This window comes from Balaenoptera physalus, assembly GCF_965194825.1.
Source record: "Balaenoptera physalus genome assembly, chromosome: 10".
NCBI lineage: Eukaryota > Metazoa > Chordata > Mammalia > Artiodactyla > Balaenopteridae > Balaenoptera > Balaenoptera physalus.
In genome coordinates this window covers 14,963,632-14,974,166 of record NC_138889.1, presented here as the reverse complement: position 1 = coordinate 14,974,166, position 10,535 = coordinate 14,963,632, and the positions used below count along the sequence as shown (strand labels likewise).

Genomic DNA, 10,535 nt, shown 5'->3' with positions numbered 1-10,535 from the left:
GTTTCTGGAATGAATAAGTTTTTATTTTAATGGTGAAAGCCAAGATTTTGAGAAATTGCAAGAGAAATTGCAAGTATCTTTAATGTTGCTGAAGTGTGGCTTGGATCTCTGAGGCTGTAACGTTAATCCAGTGAAATGAAGCACACCAAAACCACGCCACACCCTCTGACTGGCAGCTGATCCCTCCACAGCATCAAGGGGAGTTTTTGTTGGCCTCTTGTGAGGGAAACTAACAGAATAATTAGATCTCACTGAGCATTCTGTTTAATGTAGGAGGTTTGTGGTTCCTGCTCTGGGTTAATTAATTCCACATAGAGGAGGTAGGGAGGTAGGTGAGTTCCTTTTAAAAAAAAGGTCTGTCATTCATCTACTCACAGTATCAAACCCCAAATCTATCAACCCATGCATCTCTACAGGAAACTTTGCCCTCCAATTAATTTAACGTTGTTCACACTGGGTAGGCTCTCAGAGATTTCCAGGGTTGATAGAGAATAGCTTTTCTTAAAAGTTTACGGGACTTCCCTGGTGGTCCAGTGGTTAAGACTCTGCGCTTCCACTGCAGGGGGCGCGAGTTTGATCCCTGGTCGGGGAACTAAGATCCTGCATGCTGTGAGGCGGGGCCAAAAAAAAAAAAAAGTTCACATCTGCAGGGCTCATTGGAGGAGGAGAGGAGGAAAATAGGAGGAGTCCCCATCCTCAGGAGGATTGAAGTCGAACTGGAAGCAACGGCTGTACCTCCTTACAAAGCTTTCTTGCTAAGGTAGGTCGTCGTCAACTGCAACTAGTGATACTCAACATGGGTCTCAATAAGGGTGAGGAATAGAGCTTTGGTCTGTTAGGTTTTAGAGGAATCGCTCAAAAGGAAGCAAAAACTCAGAATTGACTCCCCTGTACTATGCATATCTCTCATTGCAACCATCCTCTCCCTTCATTCCCTCTTTTTGCCCCATTTGGTAAATATATTTGCAGCTGTAGAGCTTCTTTGAAACTCCTAGAAGATCCACAAGTAGGTTGGTTGCTGTGTATTGCTCCTGACCCAAGAGCAGACAGCATCTCTACAAGAGTCAGTTTCACATCTCACCCTGGGGAGTTAGTGACTGATGTGCAGGCAAGCCTTTAGGAAGTTTAGACTACTTTTCCAAACTGAGCTGTTGCCCCCTCTCAAACACAAGAGTCAAGCAACCAGGCGGTTTTCAGAAGCTTGGGCCACTCCCCTACCTCTACCCTCAGTGGTCAAAAAGGAAAGTTTTTTACCTTGCTGTTCATAAGGCAGGGGTTATGTGGTTATTTAAGGCTTAGTCCAATTCTGGGAAGTTCCCATAGGTGTAAATCTGTGATCAGGTTAATGAGCTTTTTGAAAAAGAGGTGTTACCAATTCAAAGCAATGAGAAATGGAAATAGGTCTCTTTCCCATTCTTTTGCCCGAATGAATGCTTGTTCTTCTCAGCTCATAGGAAGGTCCTGAGCCACGGAGGGTAAATAAGACCAGTCTTCTGTCCTACCCAAATTTCCCACTCAGCTTGGACATATCTTAGCTGTGGGTGGAAGTGTGAATTGTGCAATTTCTAAGACAAGCTGAGAAGAGAGCTTCTGCTCTTTTGCAACTAGTGAAGAAAAGTTTGAACTTTTTCCCCAAGTTGGATGCAGTGAGGAGTTACTTGGCATCATTGCTGCCACCACACCTACACTAATGATGCCTGAGTTCAGGATCCGAAAAGGCCAGAAAGGTTAGCTTCCTGGGATAGGGTGTGCATCTACAGGGATTGCTTGCTGTAATAAGCAATAATCACCTCTTTCTGGGGCTGGAGGGTGTACAGTTTGAGAGGATGGACAGAGCTGGGAAATGTGCCGTGGCAAAGGCAGGCTGGGTGTGGAAGTCCACTCCTGACATTCATAGCCAAGTGCAGAGGGCCTTAAAAAATCCAATCTTCCTTCCACACCCAGCCTTTGCCCTCTCCCCCTGCTTCCACTTCGGAAAGTCTGAAGCATGCTTGGAAAGCTGTTTTCTGCTTTCTTCTCTCTTCCTCCCCCTTTCTGAGCTCCCAGCTGCTCAACCTCTTGCGTAACTGTGAGAGAGCACTGAGTTTTTTGATGGGCTCCAGATGTGGAGCGGGGTGGGGATGGTAGGTCTGAAGTCCCCTGAGTGCTCTAACTGTGGGAACATAAGGCCCCGACACAGCAGGAGCGAGGACACATTGCACAGAACCTTTATCATGGGGTCAGCTGACCGCTGGGCTGGGAGGACAGAGAGCAGTTGGGTGATGTTTCAACCCCCTGCCTCAGCATCAGCCGCCTCCGTGGCAGCCTTGATTATTCCCTGAAATTCCTCCTGACCAAGACGGTAAGGAAGAGCTGGAATTGTGAAACAGAGTTATGTGAAAAGTCTTTGCGGTACCCCAGTCCGAGCCTCTTCCCTCAAACGCTGGGTCTTGGCACATAAGATACAACAAGTATGGGGTTTGTTTCTTTTTCTTTCTTTTCTTTTTTAAACAGAATAGCCTGAAAAATTACTGTTGTGATCTGCCTCATAAAAAGGTGGTCAGAGTTAAAATACTTTTATGAGCCTCAAACAGTATGAAGAAGGAAAGAATAAGAGGCTTCCACCCCCAACACCGCTCCTCCACCCCTGGCCAAATCCTGGGGCTTCCTGGTGCCCACAGCACATGCTGAAGCCTGATAGTTTGACCTCTGTTAGCTATAGCAGGTAGCTGCAGAGAGCGTCCCACCCCCTCCCGCTTCTAGTCCGGTCAGCTCCAGCCTCCAGCCGTGGGGGGTCCCCCTGCTAATGCTGGCCCTGTCAATGAGTGACCAAAGATTCCTGCAGTTCAGCCTTCTGCTGTTCCTGGGTTAGGCAGGGAGGGTACACACTAAAGTCACTGAATCAGAGCAAGATTTGTCCATCCCAAAGAGGACAAATTATTTTCTGCTATCCTTCCCTCACTGGAATTTATGCCAGCCTTGAGCGCTTTCTGCTTCCTCTCCTTCAGGGAGGGAGAGTCTCAGGGGTCCCTCCAGTGCTGGTTAAAGAGGTCCAGTCTAGCTGCGTTCAGCTCCCTAGGGCCTCCCCTGTCAGTCTCCTGGGGCGAGAGCTGGCTTTGCAAGGTAAGGATCCGCTGTCAGCTTGGATTTCGGGTGGGGAGAATGACTTTCAACCCGGCTCAGTTTCTAGGCTTCCCTTAGGTTTTCGGTGCCCCCCTCTTCTTCCTTATTAACCCCTTGCTCCTACAGAGACCCAAACTGCTGTAGGATGGTGTGCTCAACAGTAAACCTACAGCTTGTCTCCCAACTGTAATCCTGCAGGTTGTGGTGGGGGTGGAGCTACACGGGGTAAGACGATAATTCCATTCAGCTTTCCTGTGCTTTACAGTTTGCATGGCACTTTAGCATGCCTCCTTATACGTATCCTTAGAAAAATCTGTGACGCCCTATATGCAGAGTTAGTTATCCACCCCATTTACAGGTCGTCATGGTGGAGGGGCTTGGAGTAGGATGAGGAGAAGGGGCAACAGAGAGTAGACCTGGATACCCTCAGCAGATATTTGGAGGTGATGAGAATACGTTGTAGGGCTGCCACCATGAAGTTCATTGGGAGCTCATGGAGGATTCAGGCATCTAAAGTGAAAAAAAAAAGGTGGTGGTGGTGGGGTTTAGAGAAAAACTGTCAAAAACACCCTCTCTGAAGAGCCTTAAAGCCTAGGGGTGGAGGGTGGTCTAGGAGAGTCCGAAGGGGAGGGTGAGTGGGCATAGGGGTGTGTACGTGGTGGTGGTAGTGGAGAGCCCAGCTGCAGAGAGATGAACAAAGCGAGCGCTGTGCAGGCGGGGGGTGGGGGGGGTGGGGAGGTGCTGCTATGGGAAAGGGTGGGTGGGGGGATCTTGGGCTCCAGTCCCACAAGGGCGTCTCCTCTGGCTGGCCAGGCGGACGGGACGGGGGACGGGGGCGGGGACTAGCGGGGGGTGGGGTGGGGTAGGGAGGCGGGATCCGCTCGCTCTCCTCCTACTCAGCGGGCTCCCAGGGAAAAGCAAGAGTGTCCTTCTGAGCCTGGGGCCGCGGCGGCCGAGCCAGGCGAAAGAGCCGGTGTCCCCCTCTCCCCCCGAGGTAAGAACGCTCTCCCCCACTACGCCTGAGGGTCCTGCTCGCTGCGCGGCTGGGACTGGATAAGAGGAAGTCCCAGGGACCTGGAGAGAGCCCTCAGATCAGCTCTGGGCTGGAAGAGCCCCGAAGAAACCGGTAGGGGAGGAGGGGGGCCACAGGTGAGTGCGTGGGGGCGCGAGAGGCTTTGTGCGGAGTGGGCTCCGCTGCTTTCCCGAGAGCTGCTTGCCTGCTCCTGCCCTCCCGAGCCGCCGCCCGCGCCGCCGCCAGAGGGGGCCCTTGCGCTCTCCCCCCGGGGGGAACGCGGATCCTTGTCCCAAGACTCTCCTTCGGGCACCCAGACGGCTGGGCGAAACTCGCGGGGTCTCGTCCGCCTGCTCCCCACACCTCCCCTCTCTCGCCGACAGAAGGACTGAGAGCCCTGCACCAGGAGCGGGGGTGTCCCCCGGGGCATCTCAGCTCCAGTCCCGGGCCGGGCCGCCTTGGCGGACAGGAAAGGGCTGCGGAGTCCGGCTTGGAGGCAGTGGCATCCGGGAGGGACTCTTGCGTGTGTTCAGGAGATGGGTGGCACATCTGAGGCTTCCCCGGCCCTCTCCAAGGCCCCGCGTCTTTAGGGGTCCGGGAGGCCAGAGGGGGGAAGCTGGGGGCAATGAGTCTGCGCTCTTGCCACGCCCGCACGGTCCAGATTCGAATCCCTTGCGGAGTTCCCTAGTGCCGGGGCTGAGCCAGGTCCTCCGGGCTCCTCCGGGATGGGGAAGCGCGGGCGCCCGGGGGCGGCGGGGGGCTGGGGTAGCTGGGTGGCCGAGGCGCCCGCGGACGCTTCCGCCGAGGCGGGCAAGAGGGGAGCCTGGGCCGGGAGACCGAGCGGCCCGACGGGGGACCCAGGGCGCCGGGGCGGGGCTGCATACTGGACCCGTTAGCTCAGCCGTCCCGGAGGCTGACTCATCGAACCGGTCACACTCAAAGCCAACCTCCCCACCACGTCAGGCATCCCACGCGCAGACACACTCGGCGCCCCACCCGGCATCACCCACGCACCCTTCCCACCACACACGCCAAGCGGACAGCTGCGTCTCTCTCCGCCGTGACACGCGTGGGACCCAGCGCACACCTAGGACTCCACACACACGCCAAGCACCCGCAGCCCTCCCAGGAAGCCCACATTCACACCTGCGGCCCCTCGCGCTCACGCCCTTCCCCGGGCCCACGCACCCCGCCGTTCACACACACCCATCACACAGTCCTCACACAGGCCGACTGTTACACACGCACCCCCCCACACACACACACACAAATGCTACACACGCGGCCCCCCTCCCGCCGCCGCCCGCGGGGAGCCGGCGGTGTCTGGGGGCCGCCCCTTTCCCCCGCCGGGCAAACAAGCGGCCCCTTCTCCCCGCCCGGCCAAAGAAAGGCCGCTTGTCCGGCGTCAGCGGCGGGCGGGGCGGCCCGGCAGGCGGCCCAACACTGCGGCCTTGTCCCACCTGGCGGCCCTGGGGAGGGCGGCGAGGGGCAGCAGGGAGCCCTCCGTGCGGAAACCCAACTCAGTCCCCCGGCCTCCCCGGCCTCGGAGAGCTGCCCTTTTCCGGCACCCCACCTCCACCCCGCACACGAGTAAAATCACACCCCCGAACTACACTCTCGCCTTGTCCCGCCGCCTCCTCCAGCCTCGGCTGCCCGCCTACGGTCTCTCCCCACTCCTGGGTCCCCCGGCCTGCCCTCCGGCCCCCTCTTTTACTCCAGGGCCCCGCCTCCCGCCCCCACCCCGGTCTCCCCCTCCACGGCCCTGGGTACCTTCGACTGCTCCCCCGGTCCGTCACCCCCTTTCCTTGAGGACTCCTCTGTCCCCAGTCTCCCCCATCTCCTTCGTCCCCCAGTCCCTCTACCTTTCCGTCTCTGTCTCCCCCCACCTCTGCGTCCCCTGGACTCTATCCGGTTTCCCATCTTCTTCCCCTCCTCCCCATCCTCTGCCCTCAGTCTTACCTCCCCAGCCCTCCTTTTCCCTCCTCCCTCAGTCTCCCTCTTTCTTATTTCCCTCCAAATCCCTTCGTCTTCCCACCCGCTCCGTCCCTCCGCAGACCCCTCGTTTTCCTTCTCCCGAAGTTGCCTCCGTCCCTGGCTTCCCCCACGCCCTCCCCGGCCCTCGCCCGCCTCCGGCGCCCCGCCCTCTGGGCTCCCAGCCTCAGTTTCCTTCTCTTCCCGGCTCCTTCCTCCGCCGGCGGCCCTTCCTCGAGGGCGGATGTGCGCCGGGCGGGCGAAGGCGGCGGCGGCGGGTCGAGAGGATCCCAACTCTGCCCCGGAGGCCTCGGGCCACAGCCATGCGACGCCCGGGGCGAGGCCTGGGCTGGCCGCCGGGGCCACAGGTGAGGCCGGAGCGGAAGCACCCGTGCGGGGGCTCCGCTGGGACCGCTTTCGCTCCGGGGCCGGCCTCGGACCTTTCTTCTGGGGCCTAATTTGGAGTCTGGACTTCCTCCAGTGCCTGTCGGTTCCAGACCTTTCCGGCCGCTCCCTGGGGCCCCACCGCCCTGGTTAAGGTGCCGAGACCCCCGAAGCGGTGACTCTGGGAGCCCCACGAGGCGCAGAGAGCTGGGGACCGGGTAGGGCTGCTGACCCCCCGTGGCCTGGATGCCCGGGCGTTCGCGCTGGGCCGAGAGGCCGGAGGGGCCGGAGCGGGGTCACCTGCCGGAGCCCCGGCCTCGCCCCACAAGGGGCCCTCCAGACACCCAGGCCTCTGCCACCCTGAGCCCGAGGAGGAGCTTGGGCACCTCTGCTCGCGGTGCAGGAGGGCTACTGAGAGCCGAGGCTGACCGCGGCGCTTCCCCCAGTCCCTCCTCCCCGAGAGCTGGACTCGCACCGCAGGGGCCTTTTTTTGGCAGCGGGCGGGGCGGGGTTTCCCAGAGCGGCCGCGGAGGCCGGGCTGGGCGAGCGGGGTGGGTAATTACAGCCCCGGGTAGTGGGCAGCCCGGTGGGACGGGAGCAGGTCGGCCGGTGGGAGGCGCCCCGGAGCAGCGCGCTTGGCACTCCCGGCCGGGGGTGGGGTGGGAGGAGAGGGCGCCCCCGCCCCCGCCCCCGCCGCCCCCCCCAAGACCCGTCCCCCACGCCCCCCCCACCACCCCGACCGTGGCTGCTCTCCCGGCCTCTGCGCAGCCCCTGGGTCAGAGCGCCGCCCGCGTGCTGGGACGCGCTGGTCTGGTGTACCTTTCCACTTCACCTGGATTAGGTTTCGGAGCTGGGGCCACAGCCCCGCGCCTCCCAATCTACATCTTTTCTTATCTTCTCTGTCTCTCCCTACACCTCTCTCCTTATCTCTCCTTCTTCTTTCACCTCCTTATTCCCTTCTCTCCTCCCCTCCAATCACTCTTGTTCCCCATCAACCTCATTCCTTTACAATCTTTATCTGCACTTGAAATCCTTGGTGTAAATAAATGAGCACACCCACTGCTACCTCACAGAGTGATAATGACAACTTGACAGATGAAGAAACTGAAGCCCAGATAGGTGAAGTGACTTGTTCAAGATCATGAAGCTCATACTGATAACTGGCATGTTTATAGTGCTTTGCACTTCACAGAGTGTCATTTCATATAATACCTGAATCTCCAGACAATCATCTTTAAAAAAAAAAAAACCCTAATAGTTTTATTGAGGTATGATGTTCATACCATAAAATTCACTTAATTTAAATGTACATTCAGTGATTTTTAGTATATTTACAGATCTGTGCAACCATCATCACAAATAAGTTTTAGAACATTTCTATCACCCCTCCCCCAAATCTGCCCATTTAGAGTCACTCCCCATTCCACACCTAGCCCCAGGCAAGCAGTAATCCAAACAATCTTTCTTTTTTCTTTAAATCATTATTCCAGTTTTATAGAGAATGATCTGACACTCAGAGAAGTTAAGTAACTTGTCCAAGACCTCTCAGCTAATAAATAATAAAGTCAGGATTAGAATTTAAGGTTCTTGTACCCCAGTCTAAAGCTCTTTCCACTAAGTGATGATGCCTTTCCTTCACTATTATTTATCACTTTGTTTTTCTTACCCCCTCTTTTATATAAACTCTCCATCCCCAACCCACTCTCTTGCCTCTCCTCCCTCATAGAATGCTGAGGGATTTCCCTGAGTACAGCAGTCTCCGTCCCTGGAAATTCTTCCCCCTGGCCAGATCTCCTGGGGAGGTGCCAGGCCAGCTTGAGCTTTGGTGTAGGTTAATGGCCTTTGCCTTCCCTCTTCCCAGGCAGACTTGGGGCGGGCCCCAGGCCCTGTTCCGGCCTCTCTTCCGCCAGCTTGGGTGGAAATGGTGACGGAGCCGATACAGTCCAGGACCGGAAGGGTGGAAGCTGGGAGGGTAAAATTAGTAACTCTATGGCTAAGGCCTTTGGGCCCCACTGCCAGGGTCAGACATTGCTTGGAATGCTGGCTCCTCCCCCCACTTCTTCTCCAAGTCCCTTGGAAGATGGCTGGAAGAGAAAGTGGAGGGGCACCCTGCCTTCCTACATCTCCCTCCCTACCTTCAGTTACACTCTTTTCAACTTCCCCAGAAACATTGTTCAGCAGCAGATGAACCTTAGCAAGTTGGCCAAGGATGGGCATGTAGGCACATATTAGTACACAAAGGTGCTTCCTCAGAGTTTGCAGGTGCCAAAACTGTGAGCCAGGGAGAAAGGGATGGGTGAGGAAGAGTTCAAGTTCTGGCTCTGGAATCTATCAGTATTTTACCTCTGGTTCTAAGGACCTCAGCTTCCTACAGCACCAAACCAGGTGAAGATCCCCAGAGTCCTATATTCCCAGTGTTAGTCGTCATGGAGGGTTTTTATTTTTTTGCTGACTGTCTGGGGGTAAGATTGCTTTCTGGGGAAGAGAGGGTGCAAGAATCGAGACAAAGAGATGGCAGGAATAGTTGCGTTTTTCCCGTGTGTCTCCTTTAAGAAAACATCCTTCTGAGACCCCTGGGAAAAGAGACAAAGGGAGAAGAAGGAGAGGGAAAGGCTGTGGGAGGGAGCTCCTGCTCAGCCCTGCCACCCACCTGGGGCCCCCTGTCTACCAGTGTCCCTGGAGGGACTTCCTTGGACTTGCTTCTCCCACTAAGGTAGATTTCCCCCACCCGGCTTACGGCTCCAGTTGTGTGAGGGTCCTCAGCTGCCAAGGCCTGAGTCCTGGGTGTCAGAGGCAAGAAAGTACAGCAGTACAGGTTGGGCCCTATAGGACTTTTTGGGCTTCCTGTGTGTGGCAAGGGCCAGGACCGGTGCGGTGTGGCATCCACGCCACAGCTGAAAATGCGGCATCACCTTCCCCCACGAAGCTCCTGAGCTGCCTCGACTTCTTCCTCAGCAGGAGCATGCTGGAAACCACGGTGACACGGGCCTGCCCCTGCCCTGAGAACCTTGCTACAGAGCCTACTCCTTGCCCTTCTCTGCCCTGGCCTTCTCACCTCACCTGTTTTCTGCTGTGTCCGCAGGAGCTCTGGAGCCCCAGGACAATGGACACTATCAACAGGAACCAAGTGGGCCCTGGATGCAAGACCCCAGCTATGGTGCAGGTGAGTGTGGTTGGGGGCGGGGCAAGCGGGCTGTTGGTGAGGATGCGCCGACTCCTCTACCTACCTGTGGTCCCAGCCCAAGGATGACAGCGGTGCTACCTCTGCTCTTCCCCAGGTCCCAAGCCTATTAACAGCTAAGTCTTTAGCTGAATTAGGTTAATTGGCTCACCCAGAAAATAGCCTTTGAAAGTCAGGAAGTGGTTTGCGGATTGACCCTGAGCTGTATCTCTCTCCTCGATCCAGGCCCTGCCCTCTCTTGTAATTTAGTTTAACAGGGGCAAGCAATGGCCAAGTGGATTGCCGCAGACAGGTCTACAGGGCCAAGTCTTGATCGGTCCCCTCTACCAGTACCCCCTCCTCTTACCAAGCACCTCCCCACTCCCCCTACTTTCTCCTGTTTCTGTCCTAACAGACAAAATGGGCAGTTACACCAAGACTTGAGATAAATCCAGTGGGACGGGTTAGTGGCCTAGATTCAGATCTAATTACAATTTAGTGGAATACTGCTCTGTGCAAGATTTTGCACTACACCCTCAGAGCCCTTTGGAGAGGGCAGGTGCTGGAGAGAGTGCTGGTGTGACGACGGGGACTAGGGTGGTCAGGTGCCGGCCAGGAGTCTCATGATGCTCATACCCCACCTCCACTACCTGCAGAAAGGACCCTTGGACCTGATCGAAACAGGCAAAGGGCTGAAAGTGCAAACGGACAAACCCCATCTGGTGAGCCTGGGCAGTGGGCGGCTCAGCACGGCCATCACTCTTCTGCCGCTGGAGGAAGGTGAGTCTGGGGGGCATCTAACCTGCCACCCCTCCATCCCCATAGACGTTCCTGCCCTGGGATCCTGGCATGTGCTGGGGCCCTGTTGATACCTGCTGGCGGTGTTCACCTCCCCCAGATGGGAGG

The 10,535-nt window shown here is 56.8% G+C and overlaps 1 protein-coding gene across 22 annotated transcripts in view; it reads left to right on the top strand.

The window, feature by feature from the left end:
* The first annotated feature begins 3,980 nt into the window (after window positions 1-3,980).
* Window positions 3,981-10,535, top strand: part of PHLDB1 (pleckstrin homology like domain family B member 1) — a 45,547-nt gene continuing 38,992 nt past the window's right edge. For 5 of the 22 annotated variants that reach the window (XM_082410988.1, XM_082411009.1, XM_082411013.1 and 2 more), the window contains exons 1-3: window positions 6,299-6,453; window positions 9,552-9,632; window positions 10,286-10,409. In XM_082410988.1, the coding sequence (XP_082267114.1) occupies window positions 6,409-6,453; window positions 9,552-9,632; window positions 10,286-10,409 (250 nt within the window). In that variant the 5' untranslated portion in view covers window positions 6,299-6,408. Of the gene's footprint in view, window positions 4,252-6,296; window positions 6,454-9,551; window positions 9,633-10,285; window positions 10,410-10,535 lie in introns of those variants that run through there. The other 17 variants (XM_082410990.1, XM_082411012.1, XM_082410997.1 and 14 more) reach the window with 9 other exon arrangements.